At 37.8% G+C, this 18,690-nt stretch overlaps 2 protein-coding genes across 4 annotated transcripts; one reads left to right on the top strand and one right to left on the bottom strand.

Moving 5' to 3' along the window:
• Window positions 1–2,234: 2,234 nt before the first annotated feature.
• LOC149012740 (mediator of RNA polymerase II transcription subunit 22a-like) lies at window positions 2,235–7,713 on the top strand. Of its 3 annotated transcripts, XM_089159948.1 has the most exons (5): window positions 2,235–2,416; window positions 2,604–2,680; window positions 2,977–3,164; window positions 6,143–6,208; window positions 7,064–7,712. In XM_089159948.1, exons 3-5 carry the CDS (start codon window positions 2,979–2,981, stop codon window positions 7,298–7,300), a joined length of 489 nt encoding a protein of 162 aa, XP_089016074.1. In that variant the 5' UTR covers window positions 2,235–2,416; window positions 2,604–2,680; window positions 2,977–2,978; the 3' UTR covers window positions 7,301–7,712. The 3 variants fall into 3 exon arrangements, with proteins under 3 accessions (XP_089016074.1, XP_089016075.1, XP_089016076.1); XM_089159949.1 differs by lacking the exon at window positions 2,604–2,680; XM_089159950.1 differs by lacking the exons at window positions 2,235–2,416; window positions 2,604–2,680 and adding an exon at window positions 2,687–2,792 and having other exon boundaries at window positions 7,064–7,713.
• Window positions 7,714–8,907: 1,194 nt separating this feature from the next.
• LOC149012739 (disease resistance protein RPV1-like) lies at window positions 8,908–13,747 on the bottom strand. The gene is made up of 5 exons (XM_089158926.1): window positions 13,072–13,747; window positions 11,670–12,765; window positions 11,203–11,496; window positions 9,968–11,086; window positions 8,908–9,881 (listed from the first exon to the last, which is right to left on the bottom strand). Exons 1-5 carry the CDS (start codon window positions 13,599–13,601, stop codon window positions 9,390–9,392), a joined length of 3,531 nt encoding a protein of 1,176 aa, XP_089015052.1. The 5' UTR covers window positions 13,602–13,747; the 3' UTR covers window positions 8,908–9,389.
• Between the last annotated feature and the right edge of the window lie 4,943 nt (window positions 13,748–18,690).

Below are 18,690 nucleotides of genomic sequence, written 5' to 3'. Positions count from 1 at the left end.
TTTTCTGAGAGGTTGCCTCTGCGTTTGTTTAGAACTCTATCAAGAAACACATAATGTGTTGCTAGAGATACTAGGGGTGTTGGTTTTCTTTATGGATTAATATATTGAGAATGATCTTTGTTTACTATCATTTTTAAGAAAGTAAGTTCCACTTGTGATCGGTTTGTTATGTCAAAATTTTTTATTTTTTATTTTTATTTTTTGGCTCTCTGTTGGTTGTTCTTGTAAGAGATTCTTCTTTGCTGGTCTTTATTGAGTATATTGAGTATTATCTTTCAACTTTAATACAATATGATACCACATTTTCTATTCAAATATTTTGGGAATGGTTTTACTTCACCCATGGTAAAAGATATTTCTTGAATTTTGAAGATTGTTTGAAAGAGAAAAATGGGGAGGGGAAAAAAGTGTGGGAGAAATTGATACTTATCCATAGATTATTGTAAATTCTGAGGTGGTATATTAATTTTCCCACCTCATTCTTTTTCAAAATCCCACCCTTTTTGATAGAATTTTGTGAAATTCATATCCTCTACAATTCATTTTCTTGCAATTAATGGATAAGATGCTCAACCTAATTAGAAAATTCCTCTAGTTATCTCCTAAAATTTCTCCCAATTCAGGTCACCTCCCAATTTAGGCCATCTCATCTGCAAACCCGAAGCAATTTTGCACCCATGTTAACATAAGTTCGGATCTTTCACTCCAATCGGTAGATGATTGTACTTTTTTCATATCCTTCCATTAAACATTTAAGAAGGGTCCTACCTTTGAATATTAATAAAGTAGGCCATAGGTGATTATTTTTCCTAAATATGTAATGGTAAAATTGTAAAAGTGAGGAGAGCACAATAGAATAAAGTATGCCATTAATGGAGTTTGGATCCCCCTCCACGTCAAGGGAGAACAATGTATTTCCCCAATGGTTTTAAACCACATAGTAAGAGGTGGGAGCCTACATGTAAATATTAAAAAAAAATCAAAAGTAAAAATCTTAGTGGGCCCCATCCGATTTTGTGTGGTTTAAAATTATCGAGAGAACACATTGTTCTCCACAAGGTTTAAAGTGTTTCACGATACCATATAATATTAGCCGATACGTATCCATATTTGACCTAATCGATACGATACATCTCGATACATCTCTCCATTGAATTACACTAAAATACATTAGCCAAAACAATACAATACTCGATACAGACGATACGTCTCTTAAAATCATCTGACCGATATGATACTTAATACCAATACTTTAAACCTTGGTTCTCCATCAATGGAAAGCTAGTGGGGACTTACAAGTGGATCTCCCTTATAAACATGTTATTATTTATTATCCTATAAGTGTGAGAGAAAGTGAGGAACACAATGGGGGGGGGGAAAAATTAACCTTACATTGGTAGAAGAAGGTATATCGTCCAAAGGACATTTAGATACTTTTATCTATCACTTAAAAATAAATTTTAGAGGTTTTTACATGTGGGTCCCTTTAGTGGACTATAAACTAACGTTGAACCCCATTTAATACAATATATTACGTGTAGGGTCAAGCAGCTGCCGTTAAGTATATTCAAATTTCAGATGTGGAGGGATCAAAATGTCCCTCAAATTATTTATTACATTGTGTTAATATATAGTTTTAAAAAGAGATAATTGATCTTAAATGTTAATTATATGGTTAAAAAATATATATATCTAAAAAAAGAAAAAAATATACTAACACAATGTATTAAATAATTTGAGGGGCATTTTAGTCCTTTAATGTTTGAAATTTGAATATTCTTAATGAAAACCTTGATGGTGTTAGTTTGGTTAGAACCCACACGTAATATGTTGCACTAAGAAGGGACTCAACATTAATTTATGGTCCACAAAGAGAACTCACACATAAAAACTCTAAAATTTAATTGTGAATAAATCATAAATTTTCAAATGGGTGCTATGTAATTTATAGCATGATAGTGGGTGATCACTCATTTTGGAAAAAACATCATCTGTTGTGTATTTTTCTTTCTAGTGCATAGTAGTGCACTTATATGCTAAACAAGTGGCTGAGAAAGCTTAAAAATTAAAAGAGTATTAATGATTTTTTTTATTCAAAATTAAACCTTCAGCCACACAATCGAGTGCCTGTAAAAAAATTCATGAATTTTAAAAGTTATTCAAAAAGAAAATAAAACAAATGAATATAAAAACCTAAACTGAAATTCCTAATCTACCCTAAACGTAATCCATTGCTCGCTCTCCCTTGCTTCCACGCGACAATCCTCCCTCCACCACCGGCAAGGCGGCAACCACTCGCCACCGCCGTGAGGGCCGGCACCTCTGCACTTCGCCGACCGACCACAACCCACCCCACCGCTGCACTAATAGAGATTCGCTTGAGACTACTGTCAGCTTCAATCGTTTCCACCGGAAGGTATGTTATGTTTTGGGTTCATAGAATTCTAATCTCTTACATGATTCCTGCGTTTCTTTTTGTTTTTTTTTTTGTTGGGGTTCATAGTATATTAAAACGGATTTGAGAGAAAGATCGTGTTTGCAATTGAAAGCTGCTCCTCTTAGGTTCACATTTTCCAGTTTTTAAATGGTCGTTCTCTTCCCAGGTCGTTCATTAGCATTACGTTGCCACCGGAGCTAGCATAGAAGATCCAAAATCTCGGTAGTGAACAAAGATTAAAAGGTCCGACACAAAGATCCGTTTTGGGTTTTACTTAATTTTTTGCCTTATTCTTCTTCCTTTCCTGAATTGGTGTTGGAGCCCTAAGTCTAGAATTCTCCACTGCCTTTTCCCCGTAAGTAATTTATTTGCAGCTTTTTAATATGTGATTCCTCAGTTTCCTAGGATGGCAAGTTTTGCTTTCTTATGTGTGCACTTGTACAACCGAAGGGTTCCTCTTATTTTCATTTTGTATTTCTCTTTCTTCATGTGATTCTCTGCTGACATTTTTATTATGTATTTTCTTGCTGTTGAAAAAGAAATGATGAACAAAGGAGGCGCAATGGGGAGTGGAGTTGGTATTGGTGGAAGTGGTGGCACTGGTACTGGTCCAACAACAGCAGCTGCAGCAGCTGCAGCCCAGAAGCAGAAGACTCTGTTGCAGAGGGTTGACACTGACATAATTAACATTGTTGACAATTTCAGTCACTTGATTAGTGTTGCTAGGGTATGCCTTTCATCTTTGTTCAATCTCTTATTGTGTTCTCATTGTTTTTTATTTTTATTTTTTATCTTGTTTTGATAATAATACAGCTTCTCTGAAATGCTTTGTTTTCTATTCTGACTTCTTAAAAACTCCAGACATGTTGTTCATTCCAGAGATCTGAATCTTTCATTCACAGATCAATCTTGTTTAAATAATAGAGATTTATATCTGATTGTGTCATTTAATTTGGATAACTGAATTGGTCTCTCTCATATCATTACATAATATGGCTTGAACTGGTGCTTTTCCTGGTTTATGCATCAAGCTATCCCTTGATCACCTGCATTGAATTTAACTGGCAATGAAAAACTTATTTGTTTTATCCTTATTGACATTCTCTTAGCCTTGTATATGAGATTGTAATGGTGGTTAATATGGCAGTTGGATACCTGAGAAGGTTAGTGAAAATTAAAAATAGCAAGTGCTGTGATTTTGCATGCGACACCAGTAAAAAGATGAGAGCACAAAATCGATGATAGAAACACAGGAAATTCCCATATAAGTTGGGCTGCTTACATGGATCTTAGACCTCCACCCAGCTCTGCTTGAGGCCATACTTGAGGTGAGGTATGTGTCTTTGCTCACTAATCCTAGGGTTGATTTAGACCTGCCCCTAGTTCTTTTAGATCTATGGACCTGAATCAAATCTCTTCTATGTACTAGTACAACACAAGGCCTCCACTGAACAGGACTTTCTCCTGAAATGACTCTCCTGTAGCTCGAACACAGCTCTAGCTTAGTCATTCTTAGCTTATCTTTCCAGTTTTTCCATACATTCTTCTTATCATCTTCATGTCTGCCTTTTTTAGTTTATATACGTGCAATTTCTTCCTGGCCCAACATTCCGCACTATAAAGAAATATCATAACTGTCATATGACAGTCCTATAAAATTTTCAGTTTTTGTTAAGGGACAAGTAGATCACAAAGTGCCAGCTGCACCTTGCCACACTCGCCATCCTAATTTATTTTTTTGGGAAACATCATCCTTTATGTCATCATCTTTAATTAGGAAAGATCTAGATATCTACAGTAATCACATCAAATGATTAACTGATATATTGTGGCTTAAGTTGCACACGATGTACTTGATCTTGATCTTTGTTCTACTGATCTTCAGACCAGTTTCTGTGGTATGATGCTGGTTGTACTGTTTTCTGGGTTAGGAGGTAATGTATGAAGCATATTTTGTTGGCTAGATCCCAACTGGTCAAATTTTAATGATTTGCTCTTCGCCATAGCCCCACCAATCTAGCATGAAATTGAATGGTTTAGAGCAAGGAGTCTTATCAATATGTGGAACCTGAGGCCATGATAAGAGAACTTGGAGAAGGTTTTCTATGCATTTAACTTCGGCCATTCCTTTGAAACAACAATACGATAAACTGCAAATTGGAAGAGTTTATTACTGCTCTCTGAACTTATTCTTAATTCTATGATTTTGTGGTTTTTTTCCCCCTTTTTCTTCTCACCTGAATACCTGGAGCTTTTGTCTAAATTTGGTATGTGAAGGCCATCTTCCTTTGTTAACCTATTGTGTGGCAAAAGAAGTTCTAGCCCTAAGGAGGAGGTTGTATTAGTTTCACATTTGTGCAATTAAGAAAGAATCCCCATATGGCACCATATTCAGGAGCAAAGAAAATCAAGAATACAGGCTTCTGATTGGTGCATTCCTAGGAATTTTTCTTGGATTTCTGGACCTGTCTGCATATATATCTTGATCCTATTCAAAGAAATTGGCAGATTGGTGCAACACACTGATCCATAAAACATTGATCATGTGCTCCAGTCTCCACAGCTTGGTGCATTGCCTGCTTGTTGCAAACTCATGCACACTTTATATTTCTAGAGGTTTGTAGCTTTGTGGAGGTAGTGGGAGATGTAGCAGATTCCATCGGCCTTCTATTTAAAGCAATTGCCTTTGATGGGTGGGATCACAGAACTATGCTGGCGTGCAATGCTGATTGACATGTGTCAGATAACTAGCTTGGATCTTGGTTGGGCTTATAAGGCCAACTCATGTGGACTGCAGAATGCATTATCAAGCCTGAGGAAGATCCTCCTTGCTGTTCTGTTTTGCACAATATCAACTCATGTGGATTGCATAATTTGCTTGAGTTTCCTTGCTAGTCTATGGTGTTATTGGAGGACTTTGCATGTGTCTTCATCCTTAAAAACAATGCCTCCACTCAGACTTGATTTCTCCACATCAAACATATTTCTTGAGTAAATGCTGTGAACCGGAGTCTCACCATTTTATATTCTTGAATCTTGGAAATTCATGTAAAGGTTTAAAGTACCAGTACCCATTATTGACTAGTGCTAACTGAAGAGTTGGCCCTTTGATCCCTCCCCCTCTGGCTGACTAGGACCATTTGATTTCTTTGAAAGTTATTTGGCTCCTCTCCACCAACTCTCTCCAAACCAGACACAAGTATGCACATACCCACCTTGGCAGGGTGCTTGGGTAAAGCCGTAAAGGTGGCCATTTTGCCCTTGCTTGTATCTGATTGGTAGTGACTTGGGTGCACAGGGAGTTGGAGAGAATCTGAATTCATGGGAAGGCTACATCAGTATAGATGGATCTGCATCATATTGGGACTTTCTATATACAGTGGTCATATAGTTCTGTTATATGATTCGATCCATAGCTTTGTCCATAGAAGAAACAAGATTAATTTTGAAGAAAATTCTGCTCTGGTGACGAGTTATGCACAGCATATATTTATATTCTGATGTTATAGGGTTTTCTTGAATACCTTGTGGTTTCTGATGTGATTCCATGTTGGAGACACTGTATTCTTGTATTGTTAGGCATCCATTCAGACCTCTTCTGATTAACTGAAGTAATCATCTGATAATATGTATTGTGCATATCTCGATGTAAACATCTGTACAATTTTAAGCATGAACTAAAGTGGAGGATGTTGATCTGACTAGGTAAATGATCCACCAGTCAGGAATTCACAAGAAGCATTCATGATGGAGATGCGTGCAGCCAGAATGGTATGAGTATTTCTTTGCTTCTTGATTGTTTTATTATCTGATGTCTTGATGGGATAGATTTTCAATTGGATACTATTCAAAATTTCAAATATACTGGCATTCAAGGGGCCTTTTAGCATGCATGTAATTTTTAAATAGAGAGTGCGCCATGCTTTCATCTTTAGATATGTTTGATAATTCTTAGATTTTAGAGCCTCCATAAACAATGGATGTAACTTAACCTGTTAATCTTTTGCTTTTGTCAGTTGAGATATGCATTAGCAACTCAGTGTTACAATCCTTGTGTTTGAGGATATTTCATTTTCATTTGTTTTTACTCAAAAAGGGAAATTGTTAGTGACCACCCGAGACCACAGCTAACCCACTTGAGAATAGTTATTTGGAAGCAAATTTGTTGATCACCCTGCAAATAAAGAATGATGAAACTACATTGTCTAGAAACATGATACTCTTGTTGGTCTAGGTAGGTTATTAGAGTTCTTTAGAATTAGTCAAAAGATGAAACAAAAGCAATTTGACTTCTGGATGCTGTGAGTCTTGTTCATCAACAAATGAGTTATTTAATTAGTTGAATGGTACTTTGTGCTTTGTTTTCTTTAAATGTTCTGTTGTAAGTGGGGCAACTGGTGTTGCAGGGTTGAGTGTCTTTGGTTCCTTTGAGTTTGTATTTCTTTCTCAAAGTTCTAATAAAAGTCAGATCCTTCACCCCCCCCCCCCCCCAAAAAAAAAAAAAAAAAATAATAATAAAATAAGTTGAATGGTGAAATAGGATTGGTGTAGCTGACTTAATCTAGTAGGAATGAGGTTTAGCTGAGTTTATTAGAGTAATCAAATTCAACTTTTGCTGTTGAACAGGTTCAGGCAGCAGATTCACTCCTAAAATTGGTATCAGAGCTGAAGCAAACTGCCATCTTTTCCGGTTTTGCATCCCTAAATGAACATGTTGAGCAACGGATTGTTGAGTTCAACCAACAAGCAGAAAAAACGGACACTTTACTGGCCAGAATTGGAGAGGAAGCAGCTGTTAGCCTAAAAGAGCTCGAGACCCATTATTACTCATCCATTCAGAGAACAAATCAACCCGATCCATGAAGATTATAAAGGCAGCAGCAATTTCCCTCATTTTCTTTCTCTAGTACTGTAGACATGCAGTAATGTCTGATAGATGCAAACTGATCCATTGAAAAATTGATGCCTTGGGCTACATCATTATCTTTTCAATTTCTTTTTGGGCTCTATCGTGCAACCACATTCAGTGAGATCATTTCAGTTTTCAGGGAAGGAGCCAGAGGTGTTATGCTTGTAAGTATGACTGCCCTGATAGATGAAAATCCAATAAATCCTATTTTCCAATGTTCAAGGTGTCATGTGACTTGAATCATAAATGGTGCCATCATGTTTCATTGGCAGAGTCTCTGGGTAGTTCCCGGGGACCATGGTAAAAAATTCAAGGGAAACTCAAGTTTCGACCGGGTGAAAATGGGAAACTTAGGTGGAAACTTGGGAAATTTCGAGGAAACCGAGGACTTTTCCGTACGAGTTTCGACATGTTTTAGAGAGTATTTTGGGGTGGGATCCTGTATTTAAGCTAATTAGAGTATAAAGAATGCATTTGTTGTATTTTGCTAAAAAAACAACGTAGATATGTCATTCAATGTACATAATATCAATGTAGAGTTGTCCAAAAAATACATTATAAACTTAACTACTTAAGCACATAACATTCAATATATAATTTCTAACTTCAAAATAGTTGACAATAAAAGGAAAATACAACTTAGTGTTAAGAGGAGTGTCAATAGTGGATTCATCCTGGGGCTGAGTAGTACCATGCCTGTAACATCTTCTCCTCTAACCAACGAACATAGACATCCCATGACATTTTATGCCTATGATTGTCAAGTTAATCGACAACTGTAACTTTATGAGTCTGGTCATCAATATGCTTAAGATAACCAACCTGAGGGAATACACACTTTGGATAGGGAAGTCCTGATGGAGGGGGTATTTGTCATGGGTATTTGGGAAAACATGAAATAAACAAAAAAATTGAAAATTTGGGAAAGTTACAAAATTTATAGTAAAAAGTCCCAAGTTTCCACAAAATTTTCCAGATTTTCACGAAATTTCCCAAGTTTCCACGAAATTTCCTAGGTTTTCACGAAATTTCCCAAGTTTTCACGAAATTTTCCAAGTTTCCCACGAAATTTGGGAATTTTTTTCCTCATGAACCAGCTGGTCCAACTGGGTTGAACCAAGTTTCGCTAGGTTTCGACAAGTTTCGACAAAATTTCGACAGTTTCGATCGAAACTGAGGACTTTTTTTCGGTCCTCATGAGTTTCATTTCGCATTTTCCAAAATGGGAAATTTCGATGGAATTTTGTTCTATGCCGGGGACAATGGTTGAAGCCCAGTTTCGGTAATGTTATAGCCAGCATATTTTTCCAGGCACTGCGTTGGCCTGCATATCTACTACCATATAATCAAGGGGACCCTGGCTGGAACATATCACTTGCTGTGGGTGCCTTGGTTTTGTCCATGTAACAGGTTGGCTCTCATGGGGCCTAACCTTGGTGCCCTGATAGTACAGACTTGCTGTGGTTTTGCTAGAAAATCCTCAAAGAGATCTCAGATGGAGAAAAATAATTGTAATTTGCAGTTACTATAGGTAGACTTACGCATTAAAGATGAGGGATAACCGTCGCATCTGCAAAGAAAGCTGTTCTTCCATCTGCTGACTGTGGAGTGCTGGATTTATTCTGAGCTTGATTGTTGTTCAAAGAATACCACCTGCCTCATATTTTTGTGTTTCCTTTCAAATTGATGGATGAACCGAAGCTTAGCTTTCTCAACTTGTCTCAAGCTTAGGCAAACAACAATCAGCAATGGTAATTTGTTAACTCAAACGCATTATTTTAGAAATCATATTAGTTAAAATTAGGATTACAAGTTTAACCCCCGACAATTGGAGTAAATCTTTACATTTGGATCATAGATAGATGTTGCCTTCTCTTAGCAATGCAATCACAATATAGAACATCAGAGGATCTGTTACTGTAAGGATTCAAATAACTTTCTAGTCTTTCATCCATCTCAATGTCCAAAAACTAGTGCACGAGCCACTTTAATGTAATTTTCCGGAGTTCAGTTTTTGGAAATGCCCCAATCCAAGTTTGTTCATCATTGAAATGGCAGCAACTCTAACCCTGTTCCATTATCTTCCCTGTGGTCTTGTTCAACTCCAAGAGCATATGGAGATGATGTACCCTGAAACAGATGGATCCCACATTTCTTCACCTGGATATCATCACCTATTGTTATTGAGACATCCACTTGATCCCCTTCTTGCAGCTGATCCACAAACATTGCCTCTGATATATTGCTCACCCACATGTGATCTTGATTTGTTCCTGTAATGCTATTGACTAGGGGTCCGCATTTCCATTCTAGACCATTCCTGTTAATGAAAGTGGCTTTAGGACCATCTGTGTTTCCATAAGGCTTCCCATCTGCTGCTGCATAGATAACGCAAATAATCATGCCTTGAATCTTGTGTTTTGAAAGTGGAGGCACCTCAAAATATAAGCTGGATCCTGCACTTTTGTAGCTGAACCAATCTGGAATTTCTCCCCCAGGAACAAAAATGTCAATGATACCAGGTTCACTCATCCCCTGCTGCATGGAAAATCCTGGTTGCTCAATATCATAGTCATTTGTGTGTGTGTGTGTGTGTGTGAGAGAGAGAGAGAGAGAGAGACCTGAAAGAGGTTATCCCTGAAAGTATTTGCCAAACCATTGCACCTTTCCATGTGAATAGATGGTCTACTTTTCAACCTGTGCAAGCCTTCCACCTCAACTATTTTAGTGCTATCGTTCAGATAAACAGAATATAACTTCTTTAAGTTTGCCAAGCTTGGCAGTCTTTCCATCATCGGGCATCCTGCTGCATCCAAAGCGATTATGTTTGATGGAAGCACTGGCAGAGACTGAAGCATTGTGCAATTTCTCAATCTAAGAACTTGTAATTGAGAAAGTCCAGATATGTCTTCAGGTAAGCTACAAATATTGTTTCCAGTCAAATCCAACATCTGCAATGAGGATGCACTCGCAAGATTTGATAGCTTTGTCATGGACGTGCAACCATCTGCATCCAAGTGCTTTAAACTTGATGGGAGCTCTGGAAGTGATCTTAGCTCTGTACAATTCTGTAACCAAAGGGATTGAAGCTGGTTAAGGCGGCTGATGCCAGCAGGTAGGTCACAAAAGTTGTTGAAGCCAAGATCCAACTCTTGTAATGAAGATAAACTCTCAAGATCATCAGGCAGCATAGCAGAAAGGTTACAGTCCCTAAGTGTCAGATGTCTTAAGAAGCGTAAACCAGAGAAAGAAAATGGGAAAGACGTAATGGCATCATCACTTCTAGGTGATCCAATTGAACAAATGCATGAATTCCATGATTTTGATACTGATCTTTTACAGCCTCCTCCTATTGACAAGCTCTTAAGATTATGCAGAAGTCCAATGGAATTGGGCAGTTTACTTATGGCAGTTCCATCCGCAAGAAGCTCTGTTAAACTTTCCAAATTTCCCAGTTCCTCTGGCAGTTCATTGATTTTTGAACAGCCAGAAATAATAAGACTTTCTAGAGATTTCAAATTCCAAATGCCTCTTGGGAGTCTCCGAAGGTTTTCACAGTTTCCCATATTCAAAATGAGAAGATTATTTAATTCTCCAATGGATTCATGAACTTCAACCAAACTTATACAACCTTCAAGTGTCAGTATCTCAAGGCTAGGTAGTCTCAAGAAGTTTGGAGTTCTGGTTAGGCCCCGTGAATGGTTGAGATTGAGGACTTTCAACTTTCCAAGATACCCAGGCTGAAAGATCAAAGAAATAATAACGAATAAAATTAAGAGATCATTTTTTCTTGAAATAATTGTTCAATGAAGAAGAAGAATTTATTTTTTATTTTTTATTTTTAAAGTGTTCTTACCTTGCTTCCCTTCCAGACTTGCTTGAGATTGCTATATTGTACATCAAGAACAACAAGGTTCTCCAGAGAAAAATTATTTGGCATAGATGTAAAAGGGAATGCCTCCCAAGATAGCCATCTCAATTCCTGCAACAGAAATTTCTTCCCCATAAAAGAGGATGAAAATTTTAGATTACGACTATTAGAAGCCTTGAGCAATCGTAGTCTTTCCATCTTTGCAAATGGCTCAACACTCAAAGGCACTGTTTTTAATCGTCTGTAGTTCAAGAAAACTCCTTCGACTGCTTCCATTCCCTAATTATGCACAACAAAAAATAATTAAACTTTATACACCCAATCATGTAGTATTTGGGTAAGTGGAGTGAACACCAACTTGTTATTAATGAAAAAAAGAAAAGAGATCCTAGCTAAATGTGCTTAAAGTTTTTCACTGAATTGTAAACAATAAGCAAGCATGTAGGTCTTACTGCATCTTGGGTCAGTGCATCATCGACATCTTCATGAAACCACAATCTACTACGCTTTCCAGGCTCATTAGGAGATTCTTTGCGAACAATTTCCCTTCCCATTTCTTGGAGAAGATCATTCATTCCAAGCAGATTTTTTCCAGAAATTGTAATAAGTGACCTGCGAGTGAGAACAGCAATTCCTATTTCTGGGAAGAAACCACAACCATCTAGTATTTTAAACACAATATCTTTGTCCATCCCAGCGAAGAAGCATGCTATGTCAAGGAATATGTCTTTCTCTGTACTGTCAAGAGCATCATAGCTTAATTTAAGTTTTTCATGAATTTCCTCATTTGGAATTCTCCTCAACTTCTCTATTGCAGCTTTCCATTCATCTGTGCTTTTTTTGTATAGAAATGAACCGAAAACCTGAAGAGCTAATGGGTTCCCATCAAGACAAGAAGCTGTCATTACCAAAAGGTCATGATTTCCTCTAGGACGGACGTTTTGAAATGCATAATGCCGAAGGAGTTGGACAGATTCATCAGAATTCAGTTTTTCAACCTCATATATTCCATCCACATCGAGCTCATTCAGAAAACGTGGATCTCTAGTTGTAACAATGATTCTACTTCCAACACCAAACCAACTATGTTCTCTAACTAATGCCTTTATTTGATCTGATTGATCTACATCATCCAGAACAATGAGAACCTTTCGGGAACAGAGTCTTTGTCTAATCACATTGATTCCTCTATCAACATTGTTTATGTGTATCCTTTGTTTCATTAATATATCAGAAAGAAGTTGCTCTTGCAGACGAGCTAAACCATTATGATGATCAGAAATTTCTCGAACACTTTCAAGAAAACTACTTCCTTCAAATTGATGTAAGATTTGGTTATAGACAGCTTTGGTAATGGTTGTCTTACCGATGCCACCAATACCACAGATCCCAATAATACGAACATCACTAGAACCAAGACTTAAAAAAGAATTAATGGCTTCCATGCGAGAATCCATCCCAACTAGATAAGTGTCTATGTTCATGCGTCTTTCTTTAACTTTGATTGAGACCTCTTCAACAATTGCTTCGACAAATTTTGTTTCGCCCCTACCAATTTGGACAAAATTGAAACACAGAAAGAAAATAAACAAACTCTGAAGACATAGAGATGAACATAAGAAATATCTAACGATGTCAGTTTCAACCTTTTTCTGCTGAAACAAAAAGCATATATACTGATAAACTGTGTGCAAGCTAGGTTTCTAACACTGTTGTTTATAATGATAATTCGTCAAAAGCCAATCGTGAAGCAGTGAAAGTGATCCATTAGAAGTGAAAAATCCTTTATAGCAAGTAGAAGATGAAAATTTCTTGAGTTTAAATTGAAATAATATTAGTTAATCTAATTAATACCTCTTTTCTGCAACATCTTGTAGATGCCAACCGGACAAATTCCCAGCTTCAGTGAGAGCTTTCCTCCATCTCTTCACCTTCTCCATTTCCATCTCTGATTTGAATCTCTCTTCGTACTCTGCAAAAGTATTCTCCAATATCCCGTTCTGTTTCCGGAAATGAGAAGGATCGACTTTATAGAAAACAGGGAAAACTGTGTGACCCGTCTGATCATGCTTGCATTCCAACATCTTTACTAGTTCATCAAGGCACCAAATGGAAGAGCCAAAGTTCTTGGAGAAGACAACAATGGAAAGCTTCGATTCTTCAATAGTTTTTAGGAACTCAAAGGTTACATGCTCGTTGTGCTTGCGCTTATCGTGTTCATCTGCGAAGATATGGTAGCCTCTTTGAGTCAAAGCTTCGTAGAGTTGATCGATGAAATTTTCACTGCTTCTGCAATCATCACCATCACCATAATCTCCATCGATGAAGCTTAAGAAGACATCGTAATTCCATTTATGACTGGTCGAAGAAGAGGAAGAAGCCATAGTAGGGGAAAACGATCAAAACCAAAGAGAGGAAGAGAAACGTGAGGGGTTTCAGTTTTTTTTTAGCATCTAATAACTGGGCAAAAGCATATGTCACTCAAGAATGATGGGTCCATGATGAAAAAGAGAAGGAAAATGAAGAAAGCAAAAAGATTTTTTTAGTTGCTCCTGCTCTTCTCTCTCTTTATGGTACCTCATTTGTTTTCTATTTTTATAAGGACAAAACAGGATATAAATCTGCAAACAGGGCAGGTACGTTTGTAATATATGAACAACATCAGCTTTTAGGCAAAATATGAAGTTGCTAGCTCTGAAAGGATAATTATTAGGATTAATAAATAGCAAAGTTAAGGACTCTCCTGGTCAATGTCGGAAAAAAATCGTCTGCTGTGCAGCAGTGCACCATTACAATGTGACACCTGGATTATATCTCATTAATGGTTAAAATGAAACCGGTAATATTTAAGTGATTTGAACCCAATTTTAATACCCATTTTAGCTATACCCGCCCAAACCCGATTATATAAAACTCCTTAACTGCCACAACTGCTCTTTCTCTGCAACTTTGATCCTCTGTCATTCTTCTTCTATCTCTCGTTTACCCTCTTATTGTTTTGTTCTGCTGTTTGCGATTAGCTCAATACGATGTCTCGCTCAACTCGCTCCTTCAGTACGATGAAGGAAAGTCGTGATGGTCTCCATCACTTCATTAGCCATTGCAGACCCTCTTTGCTAAAGCTCGACCTTAGTCTACCTCTTGATCTGGACAATGACCACCACTCCGCTATTGCGATGGGCTTACAGGTGCTGCTCTACTTTCCATGTTCAGAAATTGCAAGCTTTTGGAGATTGTCATCATATCAAACAATATTATGGGATTGAGTGTGATACCATCCAGTTCTTTCTTCTCAATTCCCCAAGAATCAAACATGGCCATGTTGAAGAAAGCAAGCAGTTTGTTATTGCCAAGACATTGGCTTCTTAGAAATTCATCCAAATTATTGCTTGATTAAAGATTTAATGGTAAAAGACCAATGAACATTTATACCAGAAAAAAGAAAAGAAAGAAGAAAGACCAGTGAACTGTTGTGCATACACATTATTCCTTCAACTGGTAGATATAAATTAGTTTAGCCTTCGTGTGATGGATAAACGAAAGAGTTGAAAGAACCTGCTCTCTCTGAATCTTGTCCTCTTATCCCAGTTGTTTTATATCGGTCTCCATACTATTGTTTTCTGGTAATAGCAATAGATTAACCATATTCGAGGAAGCATATAGCAGGAAAACCTGAAACAAAATGTCTAACAAATTTGTAGATGCTTTGACGAATTTAGGTTGCCACCTCAGGATGAAGAAAAATGAAGAAAGGAGAGTTCACAAACAAGAGGAAGAGGGTAAACGAGAGATAGAAGAAGAGCGACGGAGGAACAGAGTCTCAGAGAAAGAGAAGTCGTGGTAGTTGAGGAGTTTTATATAATCGGGTTTGGGCGGGTATAGCTAAAATGGGTATTAAAATTGGGTTCAAATCACTTAAAAATTATAGGTTTCATCTCAACCATTAATGAGGGGTATAATCCAGGTGTCACATTATAATGGTGCACTGCTGTGCGCACTAGAGAGATGTGCACAGCAGACGATTTTTCCCCCAATGTCATGGTTTAAACGGAGTTGAACTTCAATCCTGGGCATTTAATGTGCAACATTCAAGTTCGACACTTTGAACGGAGTTAGCGAGTTGTCATTTCAAAAATGCAACTACCATTTTACCAAAAAGAAAGGTCAAATACCACCACTAAAGGGCGTAGTTGATGTGAAACGGTCTAGCGCATCGTTGGATTGAAATTTTGACATTGTTGCATCTCTTGGTTTAAAGCAACGACTGTTTGAGATGAAATGCCAACCACTAAGAATCCGATCCAATGGGAGCTCCACCGTCACCATAATCTTCATCAAGAAAATTCCTTATGGAGTGATCACCATCACTATAATCTTCATTTATGAAGCTTATGAACATGTTGTAGTTCCATTTGTGAGTAAAAGAACCAACACAAGCCATCGTAGAGAAAACCAAGAAAGTTTTCTGCACGCTAAGAATCAATGAGAGACTCTTTACCAGAAAAAAGAAAAATCAGCGAGAGGATCAACTGAGAATAGCATGACACACCTTGACGAAGTAAGATTGTTACATGTGAAGCTATTAATATTATTTAATGTGGTGGGAGTCGGGGTTCACATTCTCTATAATTTTCACTCTCAGTAATTCATTATAATTCCTATATAGGATTATGACACGTGACAATTAATTAGCTAAGTGTTAGAATTAAAATTCACTTAGGAACGGAATGTAATAAATCCTTTAAATTAAGCCCAAAGAAAAGGGGAGAGATTTAGGGACTTATGAATGTCAAACAATCAATTGATTTGACACTTATGTTTCAGGTGATCTTCTTTAATACATGTTGTGGAGGATATGTAACCCGAGAACCCCCTCGAGAGGAAACACATACCCACTCGGGTATGACTTGAAGAGCCCCTCGGGACGAAACACATACCCACTCGGGTAAGACTTGAAGAGCCCCTCGGGACGAAACACATACCCACTCGAGTAAGACTTGAAGAGCCCCTCGGGACGAAACACATACCCACTCGGGTAAGACTTGAAGAGCCCCTTGGGACGAAACACATACCCACTCGAGTAAGACTTGAAGAGCCCATCGGGAGGAAACACATACCCACTCGGGTAAGACTTAGGGAGCCCCCTCGGGAGGGACACACACACCCACTCGGGTAAGTGCTCCCTTCCCTCGGGAAGACTCAGAGAACCCCCTCGGGAGGGACACACACACCCACTCGAGTAAGTGTGCTCCCTTCCCTCGGGAGACTCAGAGAAACCTTTCGGGAGAAAGCACATACCCACTCGGGCATGTGCGTATTATCCCCTCAGGAGCCATGTGTGAGAAGAGTACGAAAGATAAGAAGACCTTCAATACTAAGTCTAAGAGTGACGTTGAAGGCGACCAAGTCAAAAGGGCCAGTTACAAATAATTTACTCAACATATTCGTTCCAAGACTTGGGGAGATGGATAAGCGAATAACGGCTCTATTAGGCCCGCCAAAGAAGGGAGTGTGATTCCTAAGATCTCTCGCCCACTCTTCAACATAATAGGCAAAATACAAGGAGACGCCGCCTCCAGGTATCCTCTATATAAACCTTCATCCTACAAGGAGAAAGGTACGAGATTCATCTTACCATTATTCACTAGTGGCGGTCGCTCAACCTAAGCGATCGGCTCAGCGCCCCGGTTTCCGGCGTGTGTTTGATTTTGGATTGTTTTGACTCTTGACTCTTTAATTCTTGTAACCCTCAATGGTGTTCTCGTTTCAGTAAAGTCTTATAATAGTTTCGGAATTCAGTTAGAGGTTTACATAATTCGGTAGGACATGCATTCTTTTTATATGCGTCTATACATGATGTTCGTTGTTCTATTTCTTTCTTTGATCATGTAACTCGTGTAGCTGTGATCTTTTGTCCTTGCTGTTTGTGGTTTCCTTGATGCTTCATCTTTTTGATATTCCCTGCGGTATGGGTGTTGTGGGTTGTGTGGGGGTTCCATTGGGATATCTCTCAAGGTCTTCTATTGTTGCCTAGATTAACTTGGGTGTCGGAGGCGGTTCCCCGTCCAAAACTTGGCTGGTCCGTTCTTGTTTTCTTTGTGAGTGCAGCATCTTAGCTATTCCTATTCGGTTGGAGAAGTCTTCAAGTGGTCATCCAAGGCTCTCGAAGAAGTTCTAGACGCAACAATACATTTAATGAGCCTTTGCTGTAAAAGTAACGTAATCAAACCCTCTCTCCATTATCTTGTTTCCACATCTATATATGAATTAGAAGTAATTGTATGCGTGGAATTGTAGAGGATGGAAACTCAAATTGGGTTTATGTGTTTTAGGCATGGTACAAAATTTTGGTCGAAATTCGGTCGAATTGTGCAAAATTTCGACCAAAATTTTGCATTTTGAAAAATGCAAAACGAAACTCATGAGGACCGAAAAAAAGTCATCAATTTTGTCAAAACTTGGTTCAACTCAGTTGGACCAGCTAGTTCATGAGAAAAAAAATTCCCAAATTTCGTGGGAAACTTGAGAAATTTCGTGGAAACCTGAGAAATTTCATAGAAACTTGAGTTTTTCCTGTAAGTTTTGTAGCTTTTCCAAATTTTCAATTTTTTGTTTATTTCATGTTTCCCCAAATACTACGACAAATACCCCCTCCATCAAGACTTTCCTATCCAAAGTGCGTATTCCCTCAGGCTGGTTATCTTAAGCATGTTGATGTTGACTTATAAAGTTACACTTGTCGATTACCTTGACAACCATAGGCATAAAATGTCATGGGATGTCTATGTTCGTTGGTTGGATGAGAGGATATTACATGCATAGTACTACTCAGCTCACAGGATGAATCCACTCTTGGGACTCCTCTTAACACTAAGTTGTATTTTTCTTTTATTGTCAACTATTTTGAAGTTAGAAATTATATATTGAATGTTATGTGCTTAAGTAGTTAAGTTTATAATGTATTTTTCGGAGAACTCGACATTGATGTTATGTACATTGAATGACATATCTACATTGATTTTTTTTAGCAAAATACAACCAATGTGTTCTTTATACTCTAATTAGCTTAAATACAAAATCTTACCCCAAAATACTCTCTAAAACCTGTTGAAACTTGATGTCGAAACTTGTACGGAAAAGTTTTCGATTTCCTCGAAATTTTCCAAGTTTCCACCTAAGTTTTCCATTTTCACCTGGTCGAAACTTGAGTTTCCCTCAAATTTTTTACTATGGTTTACAGGAAATTGTATGAGTGAAAATTGTAAAGGATGTGAATCCTGGGGGCCGAGGGCTCGTCAATGCTAGTAAATTCAATACGATAGAACTTTCTCATCAAATTTGCAAATTGTGCCCACGTTTCAAAACAGAGGACTTTAAATAGCGTCTCGATCCTCTCAACCCATGTGATTTCCTAATATTTTTCTATCCCACAATAAACATATTATTCCAATGGGCTTCATATGGACCCCACTC

This window comes from Hakea prostrata, chromosome 6 (assembly GCF_041222555.1).
Source record: "Hakea prostrata isolate BN-2017 chromosome 6, UWA_Hpros_2, whole genome shotgun sequence".
Classification (NCBI taxonomy): Eukaryota; Viridiplantae; Streptophyta; class Magnoliopsida; order Proteales; family Proteaceae; genus Hakea; species Hakea prostrata.
Note: the sequence above shows the minus strand (reverse complement) of the source record. Positions and strands in the feature narration are given on the sequence as shown.

What these genes read in the sequence shown, in the direction of transcription:
- LOC149012740 (XM_089159950.1), top strand. Translation starts at nt 2,979, where the DNA reads ATGATGAACAAAGGAGGCGCAATGGGGAGTGGAGTTGGTATTGGTGGA. An exon ending in ACTTGATTAGTGTTGCTAGG is followed by an intron (nt 3,165 to 6,142) that starts GTATGCCTTTCA and finishes TGATCTGACTAG; the next exon opens with GTAAATGATCCACCAGTCAG. An exon ending in AGATGCGTGCAGCCAGAATG is followed by an intron (nt 6,209 to 7,063) that starts GTATGAGTATTT and finishes GCTGTTGAACAG; the next exon opens with GTTCAGGCAGCAGATTCACT.
- LOC149012739 (XM_089158926.1), bottom strand. Translation starts at nt 13,601, where the DNA reads ATGGCTTCTTCCTCTTCTTCGACCAGTCATAAATGGAATTACGATGTC. An exon ending in AAGTCTGGAAGGGAAGCAAG is followed by an intron (nt 11,087 to 11,202) that starts GTAAGAACACTT and finishes TTGATCTTTCAG; the next exon opens with CCTGGGTATCTTGGAAAGTT. An exon ending in TCAGGGATAACCTCTTTCAG is followed by an intron (nt 9,882 to 9,967) that starts GTCTCTCTCTCT and finishes TCCATGCAGCAG; the next exon opens with GGGATGAGTGAACCTGGTAT.